Source organism: Dysidea avara, chromosome 10, assembly GCF_963678975.1.
Source record: "Dysidea avara chromosome 10, odDysAvar1.4, whole genome shotgun sequence".
Taxonomy (NCBI): domain Eukaryota; kingdom Metazoa; phylum Porifera; class Demospongiae; order Dictyoceratida; family Dysideidae; genus Dysidea; species Dysidea avara.
In genome coordinates this window covers 16,906,328-16,923,183 of record NC_089281.1, presented here as the reverse complement: position 1 = coordinate 16,923,183, position 16,856 = coordinate 16,906,328, and the positions used below count along the sequence as shown (strand labels likewise).

General features: G+C 36.9%; 1 protein-coding gene across 1 annotated transcript; it reads right to left on the bottom strand.

Annotated features, from left to right (window-relative positions):
• Positions 1–6,695: 6,695 nt before the first annotated feature.
• LOC136269095 (zinc transporter ZIP10-like) lies at positions 6,696–13,618 on the bottom strand. The gene is made up of 8 exons (XM_066064555.1): positions 13,505–13,618; positions 9,880–10,296; positions 9,387–9,693; positions 9,144–9,316; positions 8,663–8,830; positions 7,467–7,791; positions 7,002–7,192; positions 6,696–6,946 (listed from the first exon to the last, which is right to left on the bottom strand). Exons 1-8 carry the CDS (start codon positions 13,529–13,531, stop codon positions 6,794–6,796), a joined length of 1,761 nt encoding a protein of 586 aa, XP_065920627.1. The 5' UTR covers positions 13,532–13,618; the 3' UTR covers positions 6,696–6,793.
• Between the last annotated feature and the right edge of the window lie 3,238 nt (positions 13,619–16,856).

Here is a 16,856-nt window from a genome sequence, read left to right as displayed (position 1 = left end):
TTCTAAAGGTGCCAGTAAAACTACTCCAATAGAAATAATATGTTATACAGCTATGGCTTCATATAACATAACCCTCTGAACTTCTTAAGATTGCAACCTAATGACCTGGATAGACACCTCCATTGATCAGCTTTTGGATCTAACTATCCTCACTTTCCTATAAAGATGCAAACTTTCAGTACATTTACTATCAAGTATACTTTTATAGCTTCCTCATGTATTTTGTATTGGTTTTATTTGTCAGGTTCTTTGTGTGTGATATATGATTTGTAATTGGCACTGTATTACAGTAGAACCCAATCATCCTGGCTTTGTTTGTCCATAAATATACTAAAGTTGTTGATGCAAATTTTTCCTAGCCACTTTGGGTGGAGCACCATGCACTATGACTATGAGTAGGGATCTACAAATAGTGGTATGATCAACAATAGATCTAAGAATTGACAGTGTACAGATGTCCACAGCAGCCGGCAGGTGTTTAGCATCCTTAGCCACCTTGCAGCCACCTTGCAGCCACCCCAGCACAGGAAGCAAAAAAGAAAATATGAGCAGGCTGAGTAGTACTGCAGACAGAGACATCAAAATCATGATAGGTAGGATGGCCATCAGGATGAAACCTTAAAATGTGACCAGATTTTACAAAACTGTTCCAAATCGCACATCAAACTAACACCACCAGTAGATAGCTACTACTAGTTTTGACTCTCAGTACTACTCGAGGCCAGTTTTAACAGTCGTCTTGGGTGGTGTGGAGAGCTTGAATGGCATGCAGTTTCAGGCCTTGTGAAGGACCTGGCTTGGCAAAAATCAGTGGTTTACTAATAGATGGCCTGATAATGTTAGAAGCCAGCACAGCCCTGTAATCTCATCTGGACTTCAATCATGGTCTGCCTCATTTTGAAGATCTCTTGCCAACCTCCCACTATCCTCCCCTTTGTGAGCACTCGTGATACTACTTCGCTCGTCCAACTGCTCAGATTTTCTTATTATAAAACACCATCATGATTATGATGAACAAATGAAATTAAGTGTATGTATATATATATGGATAATCCTCTACAAGATAATGACTTTCCCAGTTTCCCTGTGATGTTTGCATTGTATAAATTAGCCATGGTTTAATAATATATATATATATATATATACACACAACATCAAATACCTGGGGTTTCAATTGGGGAGTTGACATGTTAGGTTTGCCTTACTATGAGCATTTGACATTTGGGTGTGTCAAATTCCCACCATAGCCCCATATATGCCCAAGAGGGTGGGTAGTGGAGCATTATACATTGATAGGTGCATTAATTTGATTTTCCATTATCGCCATTTTCCTTAGAAGAGCGTATCTGTAAATACCACAAAATTGTTTGACGTTTGGCTTATTTATTTTAATTTGCTGGACAGACAGATGGTGCCCAGGGGACCAGCCTAAAATAATACAGTCATAATACATCTAATTATTTGCTATAAAAAATGTCAATCAATAGTTGGGTAGTGTTTGCAGCTAGGTGTAGAGTGTTACTTTCAATCATTAGGTAACTGTGCTTATAAAGTGAAGAGTCTACAACTTGAGAAATCCTGTTTGAGATTTCAAATATTTAAGTTTTATGCAAGATTTTTAGAATAGTTGGATCACAAGATGTTTGGTATCTGGAATACAGAAATTCTCACCAGAAAACATTTTAGAAGTTAACTACCAATCCTTGATGAGGTTGGAAAGCATAGCACATGTGATGCTGCATATGTGGAAGTTACGTGAAATATACTAAATTTCAGAGTTCAAAATGAGCTGAGATTTGAGGTTTCAAGGAGATTTCAACGAAGCTGTATCTACAAGATTTCAAAGGAGTTGTGGGCTCCTTGTTATATAGTCTTGTACCCAAACCCTATTTCCTTGGGGGTGGCGCTTATCGATTAGAGATTATAAGAGCCTCCCTCTGTCATCTGCCATACTATTTTTGTTTTGAAAAATCAACAACTTTTGTCACATGTTAATTGTTGTTAACCGACTTCTAAGTGGTACAAAGAAGCCCTGACCACTTAGAAGTTGGTTAACAACATGACAAAAGTTGGTAACTTTTCAGAGAGCAAAAATGGTATGGGAAGATGGCCAGACCTTTTCCAAGGGATGTGCTTATAATCTCTAATTGATAAGCAGCACAATTAAGTTTATGTGGCCTAAACGATCACATGGTCCAACCACGTCCTAGTATGATCAGAACACACCACTACTCCCTTATTAATCAGAACTGTACATCTCTAGCTGCAATCAATCAGCTGTATATAGTTGTGCTGTAGAAATAAACAAGACATGGTATCTTGCATGGCATCCATCTATTGCACAACTCACTGAAAATAAGCAGCAAGATCTTATTACATAATGGTCACAGCCACACACATATCATGGCAAGCCAAATTCAGATCCATGATACTCTCCAGGAGTGGATTCAGGAGCTGGTAGGAGGAGGGGCTTAGTTGTAGGTAGGTTGGAGAGAACATATTCTCTTGTTTGTTCCTGTAACCATTTTTAAGCAGCAAATAATCACCTCCTAGTAGTGTCTCACCATTTTGGCCTTTGCAGATGTTAGCGAAGTCTTATAAAACTGTTAGAAAAGCTAAAAATGACTTTAACACCAGCGACACAATAATTATTTTAAAGGTGCTTAGTGTGCATGAAGGTCCGGTGCTGGGTGAAGTTTGGCATTGTGAGTTGGTTTAACTTTAGTTTGCAATAAATGGATTTCCTGAGTGATAAATTGATTTTAGCCTGACATAAAGCTGCAGCATACCTTACAATGGTACTTCCTTCTACGGCTGTCTGGGATCCCTACCATGTCAGAGATATTAGAGTCCAGCAACTAGAAAAAGTTCAGTGAAGAGCTGCAAGATGTTGATCATGGAAGATATAATTCTGTTACATCTATGTTAGAGAGGTGCTCTTCAAAAAGATGCACAGTAATGAAAAGGGATGCTTAAAGATAGTTGAATATGCTCCAAGCTTTTCCAATCACTTTCGGGCAATTCTTTTTTTCTCACCTATTATTCCCCAAATTATGCTCACAATTTATACACCATTTGTAGAATTCACTGCATAAATTGTTTAGAATCATAGTATTATCAATATTTTAGTCATTTACAATTGTAATACGTCTGAGTCCTTAGCTATTTCTTGTCGAATTTGTCACTGTCATCACTCACACTATGTTCATCAGAATGAAGAATGTTGTTCAAAACACCATAGCTATTCCCAGAAACTTCCTGATTATTCCAAGATACTTTCAGAACTCTCCTGGTCTGGAATATTCTCTGATTCTTTTCATCATCTTTTACTCTCAAAATTATGCCGACATAATATACAAGTCAAAATCAACCAGAATCAAGGCTCTGTTTTTGCTACCAAATTTTCACACGTTCTACAATAATTCTTGCATTCTGTACAAGTATCCAACAGCCATGTTATTTTAGATAGTTTTTTTTATCAAGGTACAGTGTTCCCTCGATTATCCGAACCTCCATTATCTGAATACTTGATTATCTGAACAGTAGAAATGACTGCTTTATTAGAGTATTTTCTCAGATGCATGTTCTATTAAACTACCTGAACAGGTCTCTGTATATAGATGAATAGGCCTTGATTATCCAAACTTTTTGAAAAAAGAATTGCAGCTCAATTAAAATCACATTGTTTAAGTATTATAAATTTATAAATGATCCTTTACCCTTAAAGTTTGGATGGTGGTGATCTGCAAAATATTTTCCCCCTTGACACAACCTGCTATACAGTATAACATTAGAAGCAAGAAACCTATTAGAAATTTCCAAATCCTGAAGTTTGGCCTGCCTGCCTGCCTGCCTGCCTGCCTGCCTGCCTGCCTGCCTGTCTGCCTGCCTGCCTGCCTGCCCGACAGGCAGCTAGAGGCTAAATGACACATTGTATAGCCACGATCCACAATATTGTGCTCACATCTGTGATATGGGGTTGGCAAGGAGTGACTTACCTATATACAAATATAGTAGCTATTTAATGCAGTCTAATTCACTTCAGGTCTGGAGAAAACATAATATCCTCTAAGAAGCTGAGATACAGTCTTTTGCAGCAGCGTCTGCAAAAACATTTAATAACTCATGGATGATGCAATTACACACAATCTTGAAATTTGGCTCATTTGTAGTACTACTTGGCACACTAAAAACATTTCAAAATCTTTTCATTCAAATGCTTGACACAATACAGTACATTCTTAACAGAGAAATGTTGATGATGGCAAAGAACAATTCCGGTGTCTCATAAAAATTAGAATGTTTAAACAATAAAACGTTGGTAATTCTACTTTACTCTACTTGCAGGGCCTAGCTGACTGGAGATAGTGATCACAATCCAAAGAGCTAAAGTCAATCTAGCTAGACTTAGCACAGTGACCACACCCTTTATTAAAAGGCTAAAACATAGTGATTGGCATGAAAGGATGCACTTATGGTGATCAAACACAGTGATCATGTCCACACTGCATTAATAACAATGGAGGTGCATTGAACACATACCCCAAATGCACGATCTAGCTGTATTTATAGCATTCAAATGTGGCTACCATGTCCACTTATTAGTCTGGCTGTGTGTATAACAAAGCATATGGTGACCACGTCTATTGAAATATCATGTAGGCCAGAGGCTGACTCTAGATATTCTAAGAAAGCAATCACCTAATACAACAACCATGTGCCATATTCTATTAAAACAGTATATCATAGCTATATATAATAAAGAAACTAAACAAACCAGTATAATCATTAATTTAAAAATGAAGTAGGGAAAATAGAGAAACAAAAGACATAAATGATGGCATTACAACATACTCTGCTTTAGGATCCCTCCTTAATTTTAAATACACTATACATAATAATGCACCACATTTTTCTTTTCTCTTTCTTTTCTTCCCCCCAAAACTGCACTTGCAAAGTGATATAGAAGGAAATGGCAGCATACTGGATCCGACATTGTATATTCACACACATATTGATTGTTATTATTATGTAAAAGCCAAGTTTATATAGTCAATCATTTTCAAGGTTTATTATAAGAAGGAGAATCACTTGATGCCAGTACAGTCAAGAATATAGACATAATTTTATTGAATACTTTTAGCTTGAAAGGCAGTTCTCCCTTTACTGCAAATTCACCTGAAATCAAACCCACACTGTTACCCAGTACCTTCATACATAGTAAGCACCTCTACAAATAATTATCATTTATCAGGTGTTTAATCCACTAATAGCTTTTGCAACAGCTTTTTAAGACTTCACAACCTTCTGCAATGGTCTATATATAAATGGTAAAATTCAACAGCTAAACACTATACTGAGTGCATGATGACTGTTCGCTGCTATGTGTATACATCAATTTTTAAAAGGCTGCATAGTTAGCTATATACTAGCTGCTCAGAGTGGCTTCCCCTTTTTAATGGCATGGATCTGAACTTGTTTGTGCCCCTCTCCTCCCTGTCCACTTATTCATTCAAATGCTTGAAACAATACAGTACATTCTTAACAGAGAAATGTTGATGATGGCAAAGTACAATTCCAGTGTCTCATAAAAATTGGAATGTCTAAACAATAAAACTTTGGTAATTCTACTGCTATGTGTATACATCAATTTAAAAGGCTGCATAGTTAGCTATATACTAGCTGCTCAGAGTGGCTTCCCTTGCATGGATCTGAACTTGTTTGTGCCCCTCTCCTCCCTGATATAGTTACTGTGAGTGTCACCACACAAGTACTTTTGTGATGAAATTAGTGATGACAGATTAAAATATTAACACAATCATATATACTTTCATTATATACATACACCAAGCTTTTTAGCTCTAACCATGGTGCAGTAGCATAGTTATACTAGGATGATTATGTACGTACATAACTGTGATTTTTCCATAATATGTCCTGTGCATCCATACCACTATTAATAGCCATTTGTCCTTCAGGCAGCTGCTGGTTATCTGTAATTGTACATGTAAAAATTGTAAATAATCCTAAAATAAACAGAGTGCAATCAGCTTTTGCAAAAATGTTCTGATTGTGAAATTCCCAGTAGAAGTCAGATTAGTTAGTGAAATCTATAAGCATTTGCAAGTTCTGCTATCCCATATTCCAGTGGATTCCAATTAATAACTTGTGTTCATGCATCATGACAGGAGCTCATTGAGTCCAGACTCAACGAGCTCCTGGTGTGATGTAGTGGAATGATGCAGCAGTTAAACTGCTTGCTTTTACAGAAATCCAGGCAGAACTGACTATAATAACAACAGCAGTAATGAAAATTGTACATCAGTGCTGTATACCACTTCCACCCAATGGGCACATAAGTGTTGCAACTTAACAAGCACCATATGCACTTAGCAGACTGGATGCTTATCAAACCCATGGTATTTTACAATTGCAAGATTTTCAGTAATACAAATTGAAATTTCCATTGTTTTGTGCATATTCACTGGAGTTGTTAAATTGTGTGAGCATGCAGACTTGTGAAGTTTTCAAGTGCATGCAGTAAGGTTTATGTGTACTTTATTTGCTATGTTGTCTGCAAAGCTAACTAGTAATAATTTTGCATAAGGTGGATGATGTGAAGCAAAAATGAATTTTAAAAGCTCACAAGCAATGGTATTATTTCAATGTTGTCCATTAACAAGTTCAGCTTTCAATTTATACCATTATTTGCAAATACTGCAAGGACAAGCATGTACAAGCATATAAAGATAAACAAATTCAATCAGCAATATGTAATTAATGTTTATACAGATCAATCTACCAAACTGTTGATATCCTCTTCATAGATAGCAATCAGTAGCAATATTGCAAACCCAATGAAGAAGCCAGTTAAATGACAAGACATGTATATGATGACTGATCGTCTGTCTTCGCATTTTTTGAGCATCTCTATCAATAGTGGCAGCTAAAAATAATTTTGTATAGTTGTATTCACTTAAACCAACACAATTTGTATTTACCAAATCAACGAGGGCCACATAGAAAAATATTCCAGCAGTAATGGACAATATCCAGGCTGTGGCATCTTCATGAGAATTACCAATAGCCACTCCAATAAACATCCCAATGATGGCAGTGATAGCAGAAAGAAAGTTGTACACCAGTGCCACATACCACTTCATCCCACTGGACAGTAGAATAGCAAAATCACCTGCAGGGAAACATGTATGGTACGTAGTTTAGGTTACAGTGTGTCAACTGAATTAAAATATTTACATAGGATAAAAGATGTGAAAATATGATGTTAAAAGTGCTAATTAATGCTTAAAAAGTTTTGATATGAATGGCTGGATTGCAAGTGTTACATTAGGATACAGTTCATTTGATTTTGTGAAATTGCTCAAATCACATGTACACTGGTGAAAGTTTGCTCACAAATGCATCCAGATTTTACAATAACACTTTTAATTTCATAATTCACTCACCAAACTCATGTGGTAGCTCATGAAACAGAATTGCCAGTGATGTACTAATACCCATTCCAATACTGGATGTAAAAGATGCTCCAATAGCAACTCCATCAGCAAAGTTGTGGATGCCATCTCCTAAAATAATTATGCATGCTACAGAGCTAATACCATAACAGAATCCCTGGTGTGGGTTGAAGTAAGCTGGGTGATCATCCATATCAAGATTTAGACACCCATCGGCACAACCACTCTGTGAATTGGCTTCTTTGTGGCTTTCTTTATTTGGCAAATTATTTAATTCAAAGGTTTGCTCCTGGTTATCCATCACCTTAGGTTTCTCCTGCATATAAAAATAAATGCTCTTTAATAATTACAGCATTTAAGGGATATTGTTTAAACTCACAGGTGGTACGTACAGTCTATATATACTAGATAGTCACTGGTGCTTTACTTAAGCAACATACCCCCAAAGAATCAAATAATTTAAAACCAAACATTATATCAATAAAATATAAAACTTCTCATTATATTGTGCTAACCATATGCAAAGCATGATCATTGATATTGCAGTTACAGTATTATGGCAAGGTAAAGGGTACCAGTTCATTTGGGTTTAAATAATCCACCTCCACACAAAAGACCAGATACAAACTTCCTATAAGTATTCTAAATCTATTTGTTTGCGGTTTTATAGGATGTAGACAATATAATTGCCTAGACTCTGACAATAATTCATTGAGAAAGAACACCATGTACACTGTTGACTGTACAACAGTGTATGGTATGCGCACATTGTTAACCTTGGTTCTTTTTTAAATGTTGAAACACTTCACATGCTGATTACTGATATATGATAAAATATCATCATATTGTTGGCCGCTACCTCAGATACTTTAGCATGAACAGACTGTTGAATGATAAATTCTATTTTTAAGCCTAATGCTATTTAAAGTCTAGTTTTAATTTAGCCCTAAAATTCCTATTTTAAAGCCTATTACTTTTCAGTACGTGTTATACATTTTGCTGTGATTTAATATTATTGCATCACAAGTTTATTGGCAGCAGATGCATGGCCAACCAATGTGACAAGCATGGCTGTACTGACAGACTTCCTCATCTGTGATTGATTACACACTACCTCAGAAACACTCTTCTCCAAACATAAGTATGTTTAAGGCTAAGAATTATAATAAACCCATGCATACACTAACCATTTTCTTATTTATTAAGCTCATCACAAACTCGAGTATGTAGAAAATAAATATTCCCCCCAACACACAACATCCTCTCCAAATAACTGTCCTGTCATGGTCGTGTTCTTCCTCACTACTATGATCATGTCCATCTCCTGCATCTTCTTCTTCATGAATACCGAATCCCTGAAATAACAACAAATATTATAGCAAAGACACACAGGGGTGGATCCCAGTACATCATCAAGTGTTTTACCAGATGCAAATTCACACAGTGTTACAAGGCATGCAAGTCTGACAGAAGCACAGCAGAGACCTAGCTAGGTTATTCAAATTTTCATTATATTATAACTATGCAAGTATTATAAGTTTTTGTCCTTATACTTAGTGTATATATCAATTGTCTGAAACACTGCAAAAGATTAGTTGGTGGAATTAGGAACACGTGCACGCATGTGCCCTCATTTATCTACCCACATCACAACTACATGCATATTACGTGTGGAGTAAGGTGAAGAACAGCATCACTGACTAAGGTGGATATCCCAGTAGCTATAAGTATTGACATGAGATACTTGGAGGCTTGACTGTTGTAAGAGAAGACGATAGCGATTACTCCCAGCTGAGATGCCACACTGATTATTACTGTTGACAGGAATCCCCAGCCATATGCTATAATGTTGGTAATAGTGATAGTACATGATCAGACAGAATTAAGCAAGCACATTATAATTATACTCACCGTCAGAATCAGAAACATCATCATTGTCATCGTGTTCATCAACAGTGCTACTGTTCCCAGCAAGACAAGCCTCAGTTGTTAGTCCAATCTCCAGTATCAAATCACGACATGTTTCATACACTGTTGAACAGTTAGTAGCGTCATCATGATCATCAGGGATATTATCATGATCATCAAGATTGTGATCATTGTCATGAGAATCATTGAGATGTTGTTCCATGTAACAAGTGAGCCCATCGTCATTCATCAAACCCAACTCTTCAACAACATGATTGAACTCTTCCTTCAACTGTGCTTCGCTGGGACACTGCAACAAAAATAATACACTTACATAATAAATACTTCACATTAGCCTCTCAATACTTAGTACATGAAGTTTAAATATTTACACTGAAAATGATACTAGGTTAACTCTTAGAATGACAGTTATGTAATCAGATATAATAGGGGAAGCTGTAGTGTTACAGTATAACCAAACAAGTTTTACTCTTACATTTATCACAGCATTGTGATCATGATCATGATCATTCTCATTGCCATGATGATTGACATCATCGTCATCATGATGATCATCGTCATCATGATGATCATCGTCATCATCATCATCATCTTGAACTTCTGTTTGTCTTACAACTCTGTAATGAGAATCAGGTAACTGGTCAATCAACAGTTGTATTTGGGTCAAAGTCAGTTTGCCACTCTCATCAGCCAGTCTATGATATAGTTGTTCTACTACATCATCAACACAGGACACATCATTAACCACTTCAGTGTCACAGATTGACTCTCCTCTTGACAATCTACCCACAATGGCTGAGCAAACTTGTCCAACTGATGAGGAAGAGAAACAATTTTGTGTTGATAATCCTTGATCTTGTAAAATGTCAGAGGTGGAGAAACACTTATCATTCTGCGGTGAGATAAAAACTTATTACTGCCTGATACACTTAATTGGTTTACATAGCTTAGGATAAGGTTGTAGGTGCATAATGTTGCAGAGATGTGTCGTATAATGCGATTTTTGTAGGACAATATTTGTAGAATTTCATAGTTGATTAGGGGTGCTGAAGATCAAAGTTGGCTTTCATTAACAAAAGATGAACTCATTGGTCATTTAATTAGTCATCAGCTCCTTATGACAAACACATCATGTCTCACAAGTTCTCAATGAAAATGAGAGGAATTTCATTCTATGCAAGAGGTTAGCTTCATTCCAAACAGAAAGTGGTGAATCATGATTTCATGATATTTAGCTTCATGACAAGGACAGCACAAGGTACGTTGTAGGAATCCACTTACAGCTATAGCTGTTACTGTATCCAGTTTAAATGCATATATGCTTGTCAATGATCACACCCAGATATTTCACATGATTAACTAGAGGTATTTGGAAATTTTGAGTGGAAGATATGTTAGGTGCTAAGTTAATGTAATTGTTATCCTCCATGCAAAAACAGTTTGGCTGTAAAAAAAGCGCTTCCATGCATGAAAGTAAAAGCACTGGCAACTGAAAGAACTGATATCTGAAGCAGCCAAGAGTGATTGTCAACGCATAATAAACAAAGTAGTAACATTGGGCCTTATATCAGATCCAAGTCTTTAAAAGGGGGAGGGGCTCACCAGGATAATAGGTATATGGAGCAGGGATTCTGGGGGGCCCCAGAAGCTAAAATAATGTGGGGATAAGAATGAGTAGTTCAGCTATACTAAAGAATAGCATACAATGGACCATGTGCATTACATTTGCAAAATATTCAAATGCACCCATGGGATAGTGCTGCATATGCAAGTTTTCATACTCAACAGCTGTGGAGGATTCTTAGCAGTGTTATGTGTGGTGACTGTTCTATTAGAGTATTTTACTGACTGCTGTATTAGAGTATTTCAATCTTTTATATAAATTTTTTTGGAGGAACATGCCCCTATGCTCCCTCTTGGATTTCCCCCTCCTGTAATCAGTTCCTTTTAACTTTAATTGGTTTGGCTGCCTTTTTCCATAATCAGAGTAGAGGAAAAAAGTGGTCAAATTACTAGTCAATCAGAGTTCAAAGCAAGGGTTCAAAGCAAGTACAGCACGAGCCAATGATAAAGACCCAATGTTACGTGGGGTGTTATTATAGTTAGTTATATTAACATACATTCTTAGCTGCTCCTGATACCACCTCCTTTGGTTGCCAGATACTTCGATTTTCATGGACGTGCGTTTTCCTACAGCCAAACTGTCGTTTTTTTCTTACAAAGGATTTCGCTTATTTCTGTGGATCAAATGTATTGATATAAACTATACTATGAGTATGTGATGCAGATTCAGTTGCTTCAAGATACAACTTGTGCAGCCATAGTTGGCAGCCAGCTGACAAACATCTCACAGTTGTAATAATTAATGCAACAGCAACATCAAAAGATGATTCGGTCTCAGAAATTCTGCATATCATATGAGCCAGTCACAGTATATGGTAAATCGCCACAATTATATTGTAGTAGCTTGCACACAAAACTTGCAAATATTAAATTTGTATACATTTAGCTGTACTTAATCAGTGGTATAACTGTATGTAAACAATTTCTGAGGATATCATGCTAACAACATCATGAAACTTTTACATGTTAGTTCAGTACTAGTTTTACCTGCACTGCACAAAAATTAATTGATATTGCTTTGTAAATAATGTATATAGTAGTATTGGCATGTTGTATTTGATCAGTATTTGCTGTAACTAAACATACAGTGGCACTCAAACCGATTATTGGCTGATGATGAACTTGATATTATTGATCAAGGAGTAATCACATCATTACATACCAAAAGACTTTGCATACAATATTTGATATGTACGTTGCACCATGACTCATTCGGTGGTGTATGCATTGGGCACTAACATCTATAATGTCACAGGCTCTTAAAAATGCCACATACAAAGATGCATTCCAACTTTCTGAGTTGTTTGTTCTAGTTACTTTACTATTGGTCATGGAGTAAGTGGGAAGTGAGCCCAAGCAACAAAATTGTGTTACAGCTGGAATTGTGTTAGTTGAATTTGCGGTATTAACACTGACATATTTGCTGTGTGAGCAACTATGCAATTTTAATGAAGGCAGCATATCATAAAATATGTCCCAATATGTAAAACTTTCAGTTTAGTTTATGTAATAAGAACATAGCATCCACTTTCAATATGAAAAGACACAGCCTCTCAGTCAGCTCTGATGGTGTCAATGGATTTTGCCATCATCATCAGGCAGTATGCTAATTAGTGCAGAAGTATTTAATACAGTCTATTTTTGTATGAACTTACATGAGTGTGATAACTATAATGCATATTGTGTTGCAGGTTTCACATCTAGGAAGCTAGGCTGGTCAATTCATGTACTTCTGTCAGATGCAGTTTCCATCACCAGTTGTTGGTACAACACCACAAACACCTATTCCAATTCTTCACATATACAGTGGATCTTTGAACCTGTTATCCAAGTACCTCAAATATCATGACTGTTCAATTAGAGTATCTTGTCACTGTGTGGCATCGATGAATATTTAAAAGTGATGGTATGTTGTGTTTGCCTTAATATGTGCTTCTATCCAGACAGTAAGCTTAGCAATCCATCAGCAATATGTTGTGCAAGTACAATGTGTCCTGCTTACAGCAATGCAGGCAGGGAAGAGTGCCTTCCTTGAAGACTTGTAATGCTTACAGTACACTACTATTAGAGTGTTGCATGAAGCCTACTACAGCTGCTCCACGGCTCTTACAACTTGGATGCAAAGTTAGCATACATACCAAATCAATGATTTACTCTCCAAATGTGATTGACTAAAATCATGATTGCAATGTATGAACTATATATACCCCAGTGTCATAATTGATACGTTGTGTTGTAGGTTGTATTATCTGGGCAAGATCAATTGCTGTACCATATAGCTGCTCTGTTTTGCATTTACAAACTCCCCACACAGGTGTGAGGGAACCTCTTCTGGTTCCCTAACACCTTAGATGAAAAGTAGTTGTAGAGTAGTGTATGCTCTATTAGAGTAATTAAGAAGTTCCATTCCTTCTTAGAGAAACTGTGTGACAAATTTATGCATAACAATGTAACTATTTCATGTAATTTGTATTTACCTGTTGGAGGGTTAATCTGTGCTCCATTATGCATGTGTTCTATTAGTGTATGTACACTCTGTTAGTCTAAGAGTAGTTGAATGAAGCTCCATATTTCTTCCTAGTCAGAGAAACAGATGCTTGTTTTCCTCCAGATTGTAGGTGAATCACAGAGGATAGAAGTGTAGGTTTTCATGTGAATCAAAAAACCAATTCATGACACTCTTTATGCTCCTGGTACATTAGGGTAATTGTAATCTAATCCAAAACAGCCAAGCTGTAAAAAAAGTGTGCGGCCCTCAAAAAGGCTATGGTGAAAAAAGATGTGAAATCCAAGGTGGCGGCCAAGAAATGGCTGTGATGGTAGGTTAATGGTAAAAAATTTAATAACGACAATTCAGGAGAATTTTTGTGCCACTTGGTCTTGGCAAAAAATTCACCTAAATTGCCGTTATTAAAATTTTTACCATTAACCTACCATCACAGCCATTTCTTGGCCGCCACCTTGGATTTCACATCTTTTTTCACCATAGCCTTTTTGAGGGCCGCACACTTTTTTTACAGCTTGGCTGTTTTGGATTAGTTCTTTTTGTATTTGTATACCCCAATATGGCCGGCTTTGGGACTTTTTTAAGCTGTCTTTTTTTCTTTACTACAGGAAGAAGAAAAGATGAAGCAGATGTACTTTAAATTTTATCAGTAAATGTACAAATTATATATATATAATACATATGTGAGTGGTTCAAGTAAAATCAAAGTATTATTGCCGTATTTTAAAAACTTAATTTTTAAAAATACAATTATATAATTTAGTCTGTGAGGAATATCGTATCAACATAATAACTAATTTTGATAAATCTTGTGCATGGTGAAGTCATAATGATGATGCCATATTGATGACATCATAATGCTAAATTTTAATCTGCATTTTTTTCAGATTTGTTCAAAAGAAATAAAATTTGGTTGAACCTCTCACATATATTTATTACAGAACTCTTCATGGTGGTTTCTTTGTAACTGAACACTCTACAAAGTGACTTCTTCTTGCTGCTCTCTCTCTACAGGGTGAATTGTTTGTAGCTGAACAATCTACAAGGTAACTTCTTCTAGCTGATCTCTCTACAGGGTGATTTGTTTGTAGCTGAATTCTGTGCAGGTGATTTGTTTGCAGCTGAGCTCTTTACAGAATGGTTTCTTTGTAGCTGAACTCTCTACAAGGTAACTTCTTCTAACTGATCTTTCTACAGGGCAATTTGTTTGTGGCTGAATTTTCTACAGGGTAATTTCTTTGCAGCTGAACTCTCTACATGGTGGTTTCTTTGTAACTGAACTCTCTACAAGGTAATTTCTTCTAGCTGATCTCTCTACAGGGAGATTTGTTTGCAGCTGAACTCTCTACATGATGGTTTCTTTGTAGCTGAACTCTCTACAAGGTAACTTCTTCTAGCTGATCTCTCTACAGGGAGATTTGTTTGTAGCTGAACTCTCTACAGGTGATTGTTTGCAGCTGAACTCTCTGCATGATGGTTCTTTGTAGCTGAACTCTCTACAAGGTGATTTCTTCTAGCTGACCTTTCTACAGGGAGATTTGTTTGTAGCTGAACTCTCTACAGGTGATTTGTTTGCAGCTGAACTCTCTACATGATGGTTTCTTTGTAGCTGAACTCTCCACAAGGTAACTTCTTCTAGCTGATCTTTCTACAGGGTGATTTGTTTGTATAGTTGAACTCTCTACAAGGAAACTTCTTCTAGCTGATATCTCTACAGGGTGATTTGTTTGTAGCTGAACTCTCTACAGGTGATTTGTTTGCAACTGAACTCTCTACATGATGGTTCTTTGTAGATCAACTCTCTACAAGGTGACTTCTTCTAGCTGACCTTTCTACAAGGAGATTTGTTTGTAGCTGCACTCTCTACAGGTGATTTGTTTGCAGCTGAACTCTCTACATGATGGTTTCTTTGTAGCTGAACTCTCTACAAGGAAACGTCTTCTAGCTGATCTCTCTACAGGGTGATTTGTTTGCAGCTGAACTCTCTACATGATGGTTCTTTGTAGCTGAATTCTCTACAAGGTGACTTCTTCTAGCTGACCTTTCTACAGGGAGATTTGTTTGTAGCTGCACTCTCTACAGGTGATTTGTTTGCAGCTGAACTCTCTACATGATGGTTTCTTTGTAGCTGAACTCTCCACAAGGTAACTTCTTCTAGCTAATCTTTCTACAGGGTGATTTGTTTGTAGCTGAACTCTCTACAAAGAAACTTCTTCTAGCTGATCTCTCTACAGGGAGATTTGTTTGTAGCTGAACTCTCTACAGGTGATTTGTTTGCAGCTGAACTCTCTACATGATGGTTTCTTTGTAGCTGAACTCTCCACAAGGTAACTTCTTCTAGCTGATCTTTCTACAGGGTGATTTGTTTATAGCTGAACTCTCTACAGGTGATTTGTTTGTAGCTGAACTCTCTACATGATGGTTCTTTGTAGCTGAACTCTCTACAAGGTGACTTCTTCTAGCTGACCTTTCTACAGGGAGATTTGTTTGCAGCTGAACTCTCTACATGATGGTTTCTTTGTAACTGAACTCTCTACAAGATAACTGATGTCTCTACAAGGTCACTAGTTTGTAGCTGAACTCTCTACATGGTGGTTTTTTTGTAACTGAACTCTCTACAAGGTGACTTCTTCTAGCTGATCTTTCTAGAGGGTGATTTGTTTGTAGCTGAACTCTCTACAGGTGATTTGTTTGCTGCTGAATTCTCTACATGATGGTTCTTTGTAGCTGAACTCTCTACAAGATAATTTCTTCTAGCTGATCTCTCTACAGGGAGATTTGTTTGCAGCTGAACTCTCTACAAGGTGACTTCTTCTAGCTGACCTTTCTACAGGGAGATTTGGTTGTAGCTGCACTCTCTACAGGTGATTTGTTTGCAGCTGAACTCTCTACATGATGGTTTTTTTGTAACTGAACTCTCTACAAGATAACTGATGTCTCTACAAGGTCACTAGTTTGTAACTGAACTCTCTACATGGTGACTTCTTCTAGCTGATCTTTCTAGAGGGTGATTTGTTTGTAGCTGAACTCTCTACAGGTGATTTGTTTGCAGCTGAACTCTCTACATGATGGTTTCTTTTGTAGCTGAACTCTCTACAAGGTAACTTCTTCTAGCTGATCTCTCTACAGGGAGATTTGCTTGTATCTGACCTCTCTACAGGGTGATTTTTTTGTAGCTGAACTTTCTACATACAAAGTGACTTGTTCTAGCTGGTCTCTCTACAGGATGACTTGTTTCTAGCTGATCTCTCTGCAGGGTGACTTGTTTCTAGCTGAACTCTACCGGGTGATCTGTTCGTAGCTGAACTCTCTACAGGATGATT